This window comes from Rhinoderma darwinii, chromosome 1, assembly GCF_050947455.1.
Source record: "Rhinoderma darwinii isolate aRhiDar2 chromosome 1, aRhiDar2.hap1, whole genome shotgun sequence".
Lineage (NCBI taxonomy): Eukaryota > Metazoa > Chordata > Amphibia > Anura > Rhinodermatidae > Rhinoderma > Rhinoderma darwinii.
The window spans coordinates 641,701,990-641,717,879 of record NC_134687.1 but is presented as its reverse complement, the minus strand read 5'-3'; the positions used below and the strand labels follow the sequence as shown (position 1 = coordinate 641,717,879).

The following is a 15,890-nucleotide window of genomic DNA, read 5'->3' as shown; positions in this document are numbered from 1 at the left end:
TTAATTCTTTATCTCAGTATTTCACACACATATATGAAATCATCACATACACTTATGAAAACCTCCTACATTTCTATTGTTTGTAGGCCAGGATTTGCAGGTGTTAGAAAGACCTCAGTGGGAAGGTACCCTGTGACGTATTTTCAGTTTACGTGTAAAATGTTATGATTGGTTGTTCCATGAGAGGTAACACCCTGGTTAGAGGGTACGCCCTGAGGGTATATTAACCTATGTATCTTGATAATAAATGAGAATATTGATTGAGACAACAGATTGCTATTGTCTTTATTGATCTCCCGATGCACTGTTGATACTTCAATTACCATATTTGAATACCACCTGACAAAGCAGAGGGAGCCCATTAGAGCACCCATCCCAAAAGGTGCTACCTGGAAGGGGTTTCTTCGACAGTTATGGTGCCGAACAGCCTGGGACCTCCTAATGAGAATTTTGTGCAAAGTCCACTAATCTGGAAGGACCTGGGGAGTCACTGAAACCAAAACCGTGCGGTAAGTAACAGACTTTATGTTACACCATTTGTTTCAGCCACTCTGTTAAGTCCCTGGAAACGTACTTTGTAAGTCTCTACAAAGGGGTCCCGTAATAATCAGGTCCTTTGTCAGGATGGTAGTGTTGTTAAATGGATTTACATGGGGGTGTATGTGACAAGTGTAATAGTGTGTAGTGTGATGTTGAATACATCTGTGAGAAGACATACATATCAAATTGTTGAAACTGTATGGCTCCCAGCCCAGTAGTAATATCCACTTCATAGAAGACGATATTCACTCAGTGCAAGGAGGAGCAATTGTGTCTATATTGAATTTGCACTCAATACCATTACCCAGTACAATAGGGGAAACTTTTAATACTGTATTAGAAAATCATTTTTATTTTCCTAATTCACTGCCAGACAGTGATATTGTGTGTAAGGGTCCATAAACCAGTTGTATGCATTGCCAGACTGGCATAAGGTGGGAATCAGTACAGACTGATTTCTAGCACATGATAATCCGGCATATACACTTTGATGGAAAATAACATCCAAGTAATTAAGTCTGTAGTAGTATAACATCAGACCGCTGGATTGAATAGCGTTGTAATATAACATCCTGTATTCAATGAATGACCCTCACACTTACCCCAGATGCCACCTGTGTCGGAGTAGTATAACTACCCAGACTAATTACAGCGAAGGACATTGGTATTGGCTCAGACCCAGAGCCCCTAAAGAAATCATCACCAACATACATAACAGGCCCCTAAACTACAACCCACAGAGTGAACGGCTGATCGGGGAGGATAATATATATATGTTACCAAATATAATTTGCATGTGAAACCATTGCAAAGTGCTAGAGGAAAGAGTTTGGGATATATGCTACATCATAGGCTGTATGAACCGAAAGACACCCCCCGGCAGCAAGTGTTCTGCATAAGTGAAAGAGACGAAGGGTTTGTAGAAGTTTGAAATGAATGTGACCAACTCCTGCTTCAATCAATGGAAGTTCATGAATGTAGATTGTGTTGAAGGATTTGCTCTTGTAATTTGTGGATTGGCAGCATTTTGTCTGTTCTTGATGTTCAAAACAGTGAGGGATCAGAGAAAAGGATATCCCACTGCTAGAATTGTCTGAAGGAACGACTTTTGATATTGATAGTCTTTCTGAAACTGTAAGATAGATTGTCTGAGATATCTGTCAACAGACTAAGGTCTGTCTGTTTGGAGCTGGGGAGTTTTCCTGAGACTACCCTACGCCCTCTGACCATGGGGTCAGGAAATAGTAAGACAAAAATGCGGAACAGCCCTGAGACGTGGGTCTCTGCCATCAAAATAGTAGAAAGAGCAAAAGGATCTGAGGCTGTGAAGGATTGTAAAAGAATGTTTAAAATGATGGGAGTTGGGTCCTATGGAACATTAGCAGAATGTGATTGGAAAAGATTTATGACAAATTGTGTTGGATGGTTGAAAGACAATAACATGGTGGAAAAAGCCCAAATGTGGTATGAGGTAGCACAGAGAGTGAGTAACACAAAACATAAGAGTATGGAAGCAAATCATGGAATAATGTATGATTTATATGACCCTTTAAGTGAAAAGCTCCTCACTAATGTGTTAACCCCTTTACAACTGCCAAACAGCCCCACAGCAGCAACTGCGCCACCTCCTTATCCTGAAAATAGCAAGAAAGGCAGCTGCTGGACATGTCCACACTGTGGGCAGCAGAACCCCCTCACTGCAGGATATTGTGTCAGTTGTGGTACGCAGCGCCCCACTAGATTGTTTCCGTTAGTATCAAGTATCCATATACACAGGGGACCAAAACCAGTAGATGTAGACGGGCAACCAGTACCTGGGGCAGTAGGGGAAATCCAGTCACATGAAGCCACTGTGTATCGCCCCTGGAGCCCGGCTGATTTACTAGCTGTATGTGGCACACTCCCAGACCCACGGAAAACACCCAGCGCTTTCCATAGAAAGCTGCGAGCAGTACATCTAGCTTACCGTGCTACATGGTCAGATATGGAGAGCCTGGTAGAAACAAAGGGAGGGGAAGTACTCAAAAATCAAATTCAAGCTGCTATTACAAATCCCGTACCAGCAAATAAAACCAATGAGCAATCAGGACTAGAATACCTGAACGCTATGCAGCCCTGGGTAGATGCTACTCAACAGGAACAAACTGATAGTTTTATGTAATTTTCCCAAGATGTTAAACAGTCAGTCCCTAATTATGCCACAACTTTACAGCAGCAGTGGTTAGATCACGGGTATGAAGAAGGTGATGCAAAAGACTTGCGCCTACTAAAAATAACTTTTATGTCCGGTCTTAAGCCGGCAGTACAAGAAGCTGTTAAAAGATCCCGCCCCGACTGGCGTACATGCCAGTTTAATGATTTAGTAAGCATTGCAAAAGGTGCAGAGTTAGATTTAGCTCCTAAAAGAACCCGTCTCGCCCCGATGCAACAAAAGGGGGGCTATAGAGGAAGAGGCAGGGAACAAAAAGACACTTTGAGAACCCAGAGAAGGGATCTTAGCCAGATTACATGCTGGAATTGTGATAAGAAGGGTCATTATTCAGCCCGATGTCCCTCCCGTCCAGTTGAGCCTCCCAATTCTTTGATTGCTGCATAGGAAACTGGCAACCCTGATGTCTCCCTCTGCCCAGTGCTCCCCCCGACAGGTCCATCATTGATGGTGCCTGTTACTTTACCCACAGGGGAAAATACCTCTTTTCTAGTAGACACAGGGGCAGCCAGAACTGTATTACAAACCAAATATGTACCGGCAGAGTTGTTATCACCAGACTATATAGATTGTGAAGGGGTGGAGGGAACATCTTTTCAGTTACAGTTAACAAAACCAATGCGACTGAATATACATGACACACAATCAATTGTCTCCCGTGTGTTAGTGTCACCACACACTCCCTACAATTTATTGGGGACAGATGTACTCAGTGCCCTGGGAGCAGAATTGGACTTTTCTTCTGGCACGCCTATATTAACCTCTGCCATTCCAGAGTCCCTGCTATGCAAACTCCTTAGTATGGCAAGTATGCCGGACACTGAAAAAGACCCCAGTACCCCTCCCCTTTGGTTGGCAGACATCCCAGAAAAACTATGGGCACAAGATAAGATGGATGTAGGAGTTTTAAATGTGCCGCCTGTACAAGTAAATTTAAAACCAGACATGCAGAACCGTTCTGTATGTATAAAGCAATATCCTCTGAGTCCACAGAAAGATGCTGCTATAGAAAAGGATATTAACTCCTTACTGGAAAACAATCTTATAGTGCCCATAATCTCGCCTTTCAACACTCCTCTTTACCCAGTAAAGAAAAAGACACTGCCCGGTCAACCTGTACAGTACCGGATGGTACATGACCTACGGGCTGTGAATGCTGTGACAATAATTAATACACCACAAGTGCCTAACCCACATACCCTGCTCAACCAGGTCCCCGGCACTGCAGTCTATTTCACCGTTATAGACTCAGCCAATGCTTTCTTCTCCATCCCGCTGGATAAAGAGTGCCAGCAGTATTTTGCATTTACACATAGGGGAAGACAGTATTTTTGGGTAGTGCTGCCACAGGGTGCCGCAAATTCCCGATATCTTCTCATGTACCATGAAAGATATTCTGGACACCTGGCAGCCCCCCCAATCAGTCCTCAGTTCTACTACAATATGTAGATGACTTGTTACTTTGTAGTGAGAGTCTGGAGAACAGTGAAACAGATTCCAAATCACTATTAATGTTCCTAGAAGAAGTTGGCTGTAAAGCGAGCGCGCACAAGATGCAATTATGTGCCAAAACAGTTGTTTTCCTTGGTCACTGTATTTCCCAAGGTATGAAACACTTAACCCCTGACAGGCTGGAAATCATACAGAAACACCCAGTCCCTAGAAACCCTAAACAATTGAGGACTTTTCTGGGTTTAATAGGATACTGCAGAGCCTGGATCAGGGATGCCTCTGCTATGATGCAACCATTATATGACTGTCTCACCTCTGACCCATTTGTACTGTCACCTGAGGCAATTGACAATTTTCACTCCCTGAAACTGTCACTGACTACAAGGCCAGCACTGGGACTCCCTGACTACAAGGCCAGCACTGGGACTCCCTGACTACAAGGCCAGCACTGGGACTTCCTGACTACAATAAGCCATTTACTCTGTTCTGCCATGAACAGGCAGGCCATGCCTCTGGAGTATTAGCCCAAGATCATGGAGGCAAGATGCGACCTCTTGCTTATTACTCCCTTACTCTGGATCCCATTGTACTAGGATCCCCGACCTGCATACGCGCTGTCTCAGCAGCAGCAGCTTTAGTTGATAAAGCAACAGACATTGTACTCCAACACGACATTATTGTGCAAGTCCCACACGCAGTGCAAGAAATGATGAACAGTCAAGACAAAACACTTATCAGTTGCAAGACTTACTAAAATTGAACTTACTCTTCTGTCCCCTAATGTGACTATCAAACGTTGTGTTGTTCTGAATCCAGCTACACTCCTGTCCCTAGATTCTGAACAAAAGGAGGGAGGAGTGGGGGGACAGGGACATGGACACCCCCTTATTTTTCAACTATCCACTGATGATGAACTATTTAATTTTGAACATGAACATGACTGTCAAAGCCTAGTGGATATGGAATCAAACGGCATAAACAGTATATTTGATGTTGCTCTGATTAACCCTGATGCTGAGTATTTTGTAGATGGATCTCGATATTGGAGCGAAGACAAAGGACATTTCCTCACCGGGTATGCAGTGGTCCACAATGGTAAGGCCGTCATACAACAGTCCCTACCCTCCAGCAGCTCAGGAGGCAGAACTAAAAGCACTCGCTGAGGCGTGTAAATTGGGTAAGGGGCAGCGTGTCAACATATACACTGACTCCAGATATGCCTTTGGAGTTGCACATGACTTTGGGACAATATGGAGAGCCAGAGGGTTCTTGACCTCGGCAGGTAAACCTATAAAGAATGCAAAAGCAGTAGAAGAACTTTTAGAATCACTGCACATGCCAGACCAAGCAGCTATAGTCAAAGTACAGGCACACACTAATAACAGTGATCTCCTATCAAAAGGGAATGAGGCTGCAGATGCAGCGGCAAAGGTTGCTGCTGCTCTCCCTCTGATGATTGTGAAGCCTGTTTTACAACCCATCACAGAGATCCTGTTGCGTGCTTTCCAGGACCAAGCACCCCCTCAAGAGCAAGCAGAATGGGAGGAGAGAGGTGCAGCAATAGGTCTAGGACAGTTGAGGCATCTTAATTCTAAGGTTTGCCTACCAAGAGCACTATATCCAATGATGTGTGCCCTAGCCCATGGGAAAACACACTGTTCAAAGGGAGCTCTGAGCCAGCTAGTGTTACAGACATGGCATGCTCCAGGTTTTCAAAATGCAGCAGCCAAATATACAGAGGGCTGCATGACATGTGCACAACACAACCCTGGTAAAACCACCAAAACACCAGCTAAACACACTCCTAAGTCCTACTACCCCTTTCAGCGATTACAGGTGGACTACATACAACTACCTAAGGTGGGAATGTACCAATATGTACTTGTTTGCACTGATTTATTTTCAGGATGGCCAGAAGCTTTTCCAGTGGCTAAAGCAAATGCAGATACCACAGCAAAGAAACTGATAGCGGAGGTAGTGTGCCGCTATGGAGTACCAGAGACAATTGAAAGTGACAGAGGTACTCACTTTACCCAAGAACTATTGAGGAACATATTAAAAAGCCTTGGGATAGAACAAGCATTTCACACTCCCTATCACCCACAAAGCAGTGGTAAGGTAGAAAGACTAAATGGAACTTTGAAATTAAAAATCCAGGCGGCCATGAATGAAACTTCTTTACCGTGGACACAATGTCTACCCCTGGCTTTATACTCTGTAAGAACCGCGCCAAGAGGGAAGGATAAACTTTCTCCCTATGAAATATTGTTTGGAAATATGCCAAAGACAGGACTGCAGTTACAAAAGCATTATGACAATATGACCACATACTTGGCTGCCCTACACAAACAACTGGAGAGGACACATAAACTAATCCTTTCTTCTATTCCAGATCTAAACTTTCTTTCAGGTACCCACTCACTACAACCTGGAGACTGGGTGGTAACAAAGATACACAACAGGAGCAGTCTGGAGCCAAGGTACAGCCAACCAGTAGAAGTACAGCTGGTCACCGCCACATCAGTGAAGCTCCAAGGACGAGCCAATTGGATACATGCAAGCCATTGCAAAAAGGTTATCAGCCCAGATGACGTCGCCTCGATCGATGATGTTGCCCTTGGCAGGGTTGGTGTTGATGTTTCCCCTCGTGGGGACGATGACTCAAGTTCTCAAGCAGGAAGTGGACAATAAATTCTTAAAACATCATCAAATTATAACAGCATTAACAAACTTATCTGATTGTTGGATATGCACACACAGTCCTATAAGTTCAAAATCCATGCCATACATGGCTGTGCCCCTTAGTGAGAAAGAACTTATTAACACTACATGTTGGGATCCCTCAAAGGTAAAGCATAACACAAAAAGGTATACATGGTCTAATACCAGTGTGCCTTTACCCATAGCAGGATGGATGGAGGATCCCTGGTGGCAGGTAAATCTAACCCTGATACCTGGTAAGGCACTGATTCTCACACAAAAGGAAAATGGAAAATGGGTCCCTAAAAATGTCACTAAAACACTGACACTAGGTGAGATCCCCATAAAAGGCATAAAGATAAGTTTCAATAAAACCCAACAGACCTCAGATGTATTTAGACCAAGTCTGGTAGAACGGTACATACATAATGGTAGTTGGGAATATGGCCATTTCTTCCCTTCAGGAAGTAAGACTGATTGTAAACGTTATCCAGGGTATATGGAAGAAACAGACTTACAAGGGAATGACACTATGTATTGTGGATGCACAGGAGTATACCATGGGTCTTTGGGAACAAATTGTCCTTGGTGTGTATTACAGCAGTCTTTTCCCTTAGTTCATTTTGCTCATATGTTAACACTAGGAAGTATGCAATGGTTTGACCTTCCCCATGATATATATATAGTGTGCGGACATAATGCATATAAATGGATCCTGCAGACTACCACAGGTACCTGTACCCTAGCTAGGTTACAGTCTGCTACCTGGACATGGGACAAGGATGCACTTCCTTATGATAAAGTACCAAAACATATGCTGTACAAAAGGGAGGGAAAGCAAAAAGCCCACCCATTGGTACACTTACCTTGGTACACCAAGTTAGGATATGCTCTATCTATCTTTGGAGGACCAATTAGAAATGCACATAACATAGAAAAACTAGCAGTGTTGTTTGACAATATGACCGAATTAATATTTGATGCTTTAAATGTATCTTCAGTACTTACCCGACAGCTTATTACTGTTACTAACCAACATACACTTGTGTTAGATTACTTAACTGCAAGTCAAGGGGGTATGTGCCAGATAGTGGGTCCTGCATGCTGTCATTATATAGATCCCCACGGGACAGTACAGATTAAACATGATATTGAACAAGCACAGCAATTAAAGGAGGAATTTAGGAAAGCCAATTCTGAAGAAGATTGGAACCTAGATTGGCCAGACTGGTTGTCATGGCTGAACCCGGCCTCATGGTTCAGAGGCATTGGAGGATGGGCTGCAGGACTCATGGTTCAGAGGCATTGGAGGATGGGCTGCAGGACTCATGGTTCAGAGGCATTGGAGGATGGGCTGCAGGACTCATGGTTCAGAGGCATTGGAGGATGGGCTGCAGGACTCATGGTTCAGAGGCATTGGAGGATGGGCTGCAGGACTCATGGTTCAGAGGCATTGGGGGATGGGCTGCAGGACTCATGGTTCAGAGGCATTGGAGGATGGGCTGCAGGACTCATGGTTCAGAGGCATTGGAGGATGGGCTGCAGGACTCATGGTTCAGAGGCATTGGAGGATGGGCTGCAGGACTCATGGTTCAGAGGCATTGGGGGATGGGCTGCAGGACTCATGGTTCAGAGGCATTGGAGGATGGGCTGCAGGACTCATGGTTCAGAGGCATTGGAGGATGGGCTGCAGGACTCATGCAAGGCGCTTTACATATATTACTCATAATATTGATTATATACGTTTTTGTTAAATTAGTAGCATGTCTGATACCTATGCTATGTAAGAAGGCTAAGAAAATTGTCTATCATAAGCCGAAACCTTTTAATCAACAATACCCTATGTCACAGGGATTTTATGCACAAGGCCAGAACCTGGTGAATGGGTGAACACCCCACCATGTAACACTAAGTGTGTGTTCATTTATTAAAGCTTTGCCATTTATATCTTATATACATGTTAGGACTTTTATACAGGGCATGCTGTTATTGTTATCACCATAAAAAATATTGACAAAGGTAGAGTCCAACAAATCCAAGCAGCCGTGCAGACAAGCAACTACGGGACTTGTCAACGCACTGACGGGACCCTATACCCAAACCTGAACTTGGTGATAGCATTATATTATTAGTAGTGGCCCTATTCACTATTTTGTTTGAGGTTTATAATCAGATAATTTTTAATCTCTGTATTTTAATATGAGAAAAAGGGGGGTTTGTGATGGATGGTCAAATTGCTTATGTTCTCTGTATTAAACTACACTATGAATTATCCAGCAGGATGCCGGATTATGAAGATATGTATTCTCCATTTTGTAATGATCTCTTTCTGTTACTGCTTGAATCACAAGGGAATAAGTTATTACTTTGTGTTCTTTTTCGTGGCCTTCAATACTGGTAGATAGGAGTCTGGCAGAACGCCTAGACCTGAAATAATCATTATATTTCCAATTAATTCTTTTATCTCAGTATTTCACACACATATATATGAAATCATCACATACACTTATGAAAACCTCCTACATTTCTATTGTTTGTAGGCCAGGATTTGCAGGTGTTAGAAAGATCACGTGACCTCAGTGGGAAGGTACCCTATGACGTATTTTCAGTTTACGTGTAAAATGTTATGATTGGTTGTTCCATGAGAGGTAACACCCTGGTTAGAGGGTACGCCCTGAGGGTATATTAACCTATGTATCTTGATAATAAATGAGAATATTGATTGAGACAACAGAGTGCTATTGTCTTTATTGATCTCACGGTTGATACTGTTGATACTTCAATTACCATATTTGAATACCACCTGACAAAGCAGAGGGAGCCCATTAGAGCACCCATCCCAAAAGGTGCTACCTGGAAGGGGTTTCTTCGACACCTCCCTGCTATCTAGAGTGTCTAACAGCTATCTCCTCTTTCACGAACAGCTTCCTTAAGATCAACAAGGAGAAAACTGAATCATCTTTACCCCATTTCACTCAACCCCCCTTACCAGAACTATCAATCACAGTTAATGGCTCCACACTTTTCCCCGTCTCACAGGTCCGCTGCATTGGGATAACCCTAATTTCAAACGGGACAGCCAAATCCTTACCATTTCTTGCCGCCTCCACCTGAAAAACCCTATCGAAGTCAGTCTTTCCTCACCCTCGAACAGACAAACATGCCAGAAAATATGTCCTCATCATCTACCGTCTAGACTACTCCAACAGCCTTCTCTGTGGTTTCCCATCTAACACTATTGCACCCCTGCTACCCATTCTCAACTCTGCTGCAAGGGTAAAGCTACCTCTCCCCTCATTCCATCTCTGCGGTTACTGGCTACCCATTGCCTACGAAATGAAGTTCAAAATCGTAAAAATTACACGCAAGGCTATCAACCTGTCCCCTCCATACATCTCTGTCCTAATCTCCCGATACCTACCCACATGTAATCATCTGTCTACAACCTGTCCCCTCCATACATCTCTGCTCTAATCTCCCGATACCTCGCACAAAATCTCCAGTCCACAACTTGTCCCCCATTCATACATCTCTGTCCTAATCTCCCAGAAAATATCTGGACCAGAAATGGTCCCCTCTATACAGCTCTGCCCTAATCTCCTGATACCTCCCCACACGTAATCTCCGGTCTTCACAAGACCTTCTTTGCTCTCCTTTTATCTATTCCTCACATAATCATCTAGAAGATTTCTCCTGTGCATCCCCCATACTCTGGAACTCTTTCACCCAACACATCCGATCTCTCCCACCATCCAAACCTTCACTAGTAACCTGAACATCCCCTCTTCAGAAAAGCTTACACGCTGAAATAACCCGCTGCCCTACTCCACTGGATGACCAGTTTCTACCCTCACCTACTGTCTCCTTGTTTTGTAGAGTGTAGTCTACGCGGGCAGGGTCTCTCTCCTTCTCTTGTAGAGTCTACGCGGCAGGGTCTCTCCTCCTCTTGCAGAGTGCAGTCTTCGTGGGCAGGGTCTCTCATTCTCTTGTAAAGTGTAGTCTACATGGGAAAAGTCTCTTCTTCTCTTGTAGAGTGCAGTCTACATGGGCAGGGTCTCTCTCCTTTTGTACCAGTAAAAGCCATAACTTTTTTATTTTTCCGTTTACATTTTTTTTTGTGGGACGTGATGTAGTTTTTAAAGGGGTTTTCCACGATCGGACAACTGATGACGTTTTCACCGGAGAGGTCATCAGTATATGATGGACCCGCACCGATCAGCTGCGGGATGTTTTGAACGGTATGCAGTAGTTGGAGCCGGAAGCAAATAGCTGTATACACTGCACAGCGGCCGTTCTGTAGAACTGCAGCTCTGCTCCTATTCACTTTAACAATACTGCAGCTCGGTCGCTATTCCGTGACCAGAGCTAGTGCTTTCAGCATGGACGTCTGGTGCCCGGAGGCAGCCGGAGCAGGTGGTTGGTGCAGGGTCCGGGTGTCGGACCCCCACAGATCATATACTGATGACCTATCCGGTGGAGGTCATCAGTTGTCAGATCGTGGAAAACCCCTTTAATGTCCCCTATAATGTATTGGGAAAGAGGAAAAAAATTGTGGGGTGAAATAGCGGAAAAAGCAGGGACTCCTGTTGTTTTTCGGGTTTCGTTTTTGCGGCGTTCACCATGCAGTAAAAATGACTCGTTACCTTTATTCTCCGTCAATACGATTACGGCGATACCAAATTTATATATTTATCTTCTACAAGGAAAGAACGAGTTGTTCAAAAAATTCAACGATTTTGCGTTGCCGCATTGTGAGACAGAATGTTTTATATTTCCGGTGATTGCGCGGTGTGAGGGGTTTTATATTTCCGGTGTGATTGCGTGGTGTGAGGGGTTTTATATTTCCAGTGATTGCACGCTGTGAGGGGTTTTATATTTCCGGTGTGATTGCGCGGTGTGAGGGGTTTTATATTTCAGGTGATTGCGCTGTGTGAGGGGTTTTATACTTCCGGTGATTGCGCGGTGTGAGGGGGTTTATATTTCCGGTGATTGCACGGTGTGAGGGGTTTATATTTCCGGTGATTGCGCGGTGTGAGGGGTTTTATATTTCCGGTGTGATTGCGTGGTGTGAGGGGTTTTATATTTCCAGTGATTGCACGCTGTGAGGGGTTTTATATTTCCGGTGTGATTGCGCGGTGTGAGGGGTTTTATATTTCAGGTGATTGCGCGGTGTGAGGGGTTTTATATTTCCGGTGATTGCACGCTGTGAGGGGTTTTATATTTCCGGTGATTGCGCGGTGTGAGGCCCCATGCACACGAACGTAAATACGCCCATAATTACGGGCTCATAGACTTCTATTGGCCACGGGTACCTGCCCGTATGCTTACGGGAAGGTGCCCGTGCCGTTGAAAAATATAGAACATGTCCTATTTCAGGCCGTAATTACGGCACGTGCAGGCCCATAGAAGTTTATGGGGCTCCCGTAATTACGGGAGCGTTGCTAGGCGACATCAGTAAATAGTCACTGTCCAGGGTGCTGAAAGAGTTAAACGATCAGCAGTAACTCTTTCAGCACCCTGGACAGAAACTACCGATCACAATATAGATCAACCTGTAAAAAAAAAAAAAAGACATTCATACTTACCCAGAACTCCCTGCTTCTTCCTCCAGTCCAGCCTCCTGGGTTGACGTTTCAGCCCATGTGACCGCTGTAGCCAATCACAGGCTGCAGCGGTCACATGGACTGCCGCGTCATCCAGGGAGGTCGGACTGGATGTCAAGAGAGGGACGTGTCACCAAGACAACGGCCGGGTAAGTATGAATTTCTTTTACTTTTAATGCGGAAAGGGCTGTCCCTTCTCACTATCCTGCACTGACAGAGAGAAGGGGCTGCCGATTAGTGCAGTGCAATTTTGCAGCAAAAACGTGCCCATAAAAACGTGTGGAATACGGGTGACACCGGACCCGTATATACGGGCACGGTTCCGTAAATACTGGTGCAATACGGGTCGAATACGTGTGTCCAAGGACCCGTATTTACGCCAGTATTTACGGGAGGAAAAAAATACGTTAGTGTGCATGAGGCCTGAGGGGTTTTATATTTCCGGTGATTACGCGGTGTGAGAGGTTTTATATTTCAGGAGATTGCGCGGTGTGAGGGGGTTTATATTTCCGGTGATTGCGCGGTGTGGGGGGGTTTTATATTTCCGGTAATTACGCGGTGTGAGAGGTTTTATATTTCCGGTGATTGCGCGGTGTGAGAGGTTTTATATTTCCGGTGATTACGCGGTGTGAGAGGTTTTATATTTCCGGTGATTGCGCGGTGTGAGAGGTTTTATAGTTCCGGTGATTGCGCGGTGTGAGGGGTTTATATTTCCGGTGATTACGCGGTGTGAGAGGTTTTATATTTCCGGTGATTGCGCGGTGTGAGAGGTTTTATATTTCCGGTGATTGCGCGGTGTGAGGGGTTTTATATTTCCGGTGATTGCGCGGTGTGAAGGGTTTTATATTTCCGGTGATTGCGCAGAGTGAGGGGTTTATATTTCCGGTGATTGCGCGGTGTGGGGGGTTTTATATTTCCGGTGATTACGCGGTGTGAGGGGTTTATATTTCCGGCGATTGCGCGGTGTGAGGGGTTTTATATTTCCGGTGATTACGCGGTGTGAGGGGTTTTATAATTACGGTGATTGCGCGGTGTGAGGGGTTTATATTTCCGGTGATTGTGCGGTGTGGGGGGTTTTATATTTCCGGTGATTGCGCGGTGTGAGGGGTTTATATTTCCGGTGATTGTGCGGTGTGGGGGGTTTTATATTTCCGGTGATTGCGCGGTGTGAGGGGTTTATATTTCCGGTGATTGCGCGGTGTGCGGGGTTTATATTTCTGGTGATTGCGCGGTGTGAGGGGTTTTATATTTCCGGTGATTGCGCGGTGTGAGGGGTTTATATTTCCGGTGATTGCGCGGTGTGGGGGGGGGTTTATATTTCCGGTGATTGCGCGGTGTGGGGGGGGGGTTTATATTTCCGGTGATTGCGCGGTGTGGGGGGGGGTTTATATTTCCGGTGATTGCGCGGTGTGGGGGGGGGTTTATATTTCCGGTGATTGCGCGGTGTGAGGGGTTTATATTTCAGGTGATTGCGCGGTGTGAGGGGTTTTATATTTCCGGTGATTGCGCGGTGTGAGGGGTTTTATATTTCCGGTGATTGCGCGGTGTGAGGGGGTTTATATTTCCGGTGATTGCGCGGTGTGAGGGGTTTATATTTCTGGTGATTGCGTGGTGTGGGGGGTTTATATTTCCGGTGATTGCGCGGTGTGAGGGGGTTTATATTTCTGGTGATTGCGCGGTGTGGGGGGTTTTATATTTCCGGTGATTGCGCGGTGTAAGGGGTTTATATTTCCGGTGATTGCGTGGTGTGAGGGGGTTTATATTTCTGGTGATTGCGCGGTGTGGGGGGGGGTTTATATTTCCGGTGATTGCGCGGTGTGAGGGGTTTATATTTCCGGTGATTGCGCGGTGTGAGGGGGTTTATATTTCCGGTGATTGCGCGGTGTGAGGGGTTTATATTTCTGGTGATTGCGTGGTGTGGGGGTTTTATATTTCCGGTGATTGCGCGGTGTAAGGGGTTTATATTTCCGGTGATTGCGTGGTGTGAGGGGGTTTATATTTCTGGTGATTGCGCGGTGTGGGGGGGGGTTTATATTTCCGGTGATTGCGCGGTGTGAGGGGTTTATATTTCAGGTGATTGCGCGGTGTGAGGGGTTTTATATTTCCGGTGATTGCGCGGTGTGAGGGGTTTATATTTCCGGTGATTGCGCGGTGTGAGGGGTTTATATTTCCGGTGATTGCACGGTGTGAGGGGTTTTATATTTCCGGTGATTGCGCGGTGTGAGGGATTTATATTTCCGGTGATTGCGCGGTGTGGGGGGTTTTATATTTCCGGTGATTGCGCGGTGTGGGGGGTTTTATATTTCCGGTGATTGCGCGGTGTGAGGGGTTTTATATTTCCGGTGATTACGCGGTGTGAGGGGTTTTATATATCCGGTGATTGCGCGGTGTGAGGGGTTTATATTTCCGGTGATTGCGCGGTGTAAGGGGGTTTATATTTCCGGTGATTGCGCGGTGTGAGGGGTTTTATATTTCCGGTGATTGCGCGGTGTGAGGGGTTTTATATTTCCGGTGATTGCGCGGTGTGAGGGGGTTTATATTTCCGGTGATTGCGCGGTGTGAGGGGTTTTATATTTCCGGTGATTGCGCGGTGTGAGGGGTTTATATTTCCGGTGATTGCGCGGTGTGAGGGGTTTTATATTTCCGGTAATTGCGCGGTGTGAGGGGTTTATATTTCCGGTGATTGCGCGGTGTGAGGGGTTTTATATTTCCGGTGATTGTGCGGTGTGGGTTGTTTATATTTCCGGTGATTGCGCGGTGTGAGGGGTTTTATATTTCCGGTGATTGCGCGGTGTGAGGGGTTTTATATTTCCGGTGATTGTGCGGTGTGGGGGGTTTTATATTTCCGGTAATTGCGCGGTGTGGGGGGTTTATATTTCCGGTGATTGCGCGGTGTGGGGGGTTTATATTTCCGGTGATTGCGCGGTGTGAGGGGTTTATATTTCTGGTGATTGCGCGGTGTGAGGGGTTTTATATTTCCGGTGATTGCACGGTGTGGGGGGTTTATATTTCCGGTAATTGCGCGGTGTGGGGGGTTTATATTTCCGGTGATTGCGCGGTGTGAGGGGTTTTGTTGGTCAGTTTTGGGAATTTTTATTTCATATGTGGGAGAAGAGCGGCGACTAAAAACAGCGACGTTCACGTAAAATATTTCTGCGGGTTATAACATTTTTATTAATAATTTGAACTTTAACATGTGGAGATTACGTTACTTATTTTTAATGCTTACATAATTTTTTTTAAAACAAAAAAACAACAATGTATTACACTGGTAACCGGTCGGCATCGCGCAATTTCTTCGGAGGACAGAGGAAGCCGCGATCTCTAACTGATCAGATGCTGCGGTCGCGATTAATCACGGCATCTGAGGGGTTAAACACCCGGGA

General features: G+C 45.3%; 2 protein-coding genes across 4 annotated transcripts in view; one reads left to right on the top strand and one right to left on the bottom strand.

The window, feature by feature from the left end:
- Positions 1–15,890, bottom strand: part of LOC142670566 (serine/threonine-protein kinase SBK1-like) — a 151,761-nt gene that overhangs the window by 135,507 nt on the left and 364 nt on the right. The gene's annotated exons all lie outside the window — the stretch shown is intronic.
- Positions 116–9,632, top strand: LOC142670290 (uncharacterized). Of its 3 annotated transcripts, none has more exons than XR_012851772.1 (2): positions 116–509; positions 6,612–8,853. XR_012851772.1 is itself a non-coding variant. In XM_075847111.1 (2 exons), exon 1 carries the CDS (start codon positions 1,769–1,771, stop codon positions 2,699–2,701), a length of 933 nt encoding a protein of 310 aa, XP_075703226.1. In that variant the 5' UTR covers positions 517–1,768; the 3' UTR covers positions 2,702–5,797; positions 6,612–9,632. The 3 variants fall into 3 exon arrangements, 1 of the variants encoding a protein (XP_075703226.1); XM_075847111.1 differs by lacking the exon at positions 116–509 and adding an exon at positions 517–5,797 and having other exon boundaries at positions 6,612–9,632; XR_012851773.1 differs by lacking the exon at positions 116–509 and adding an exon at positions 5,809–6,061.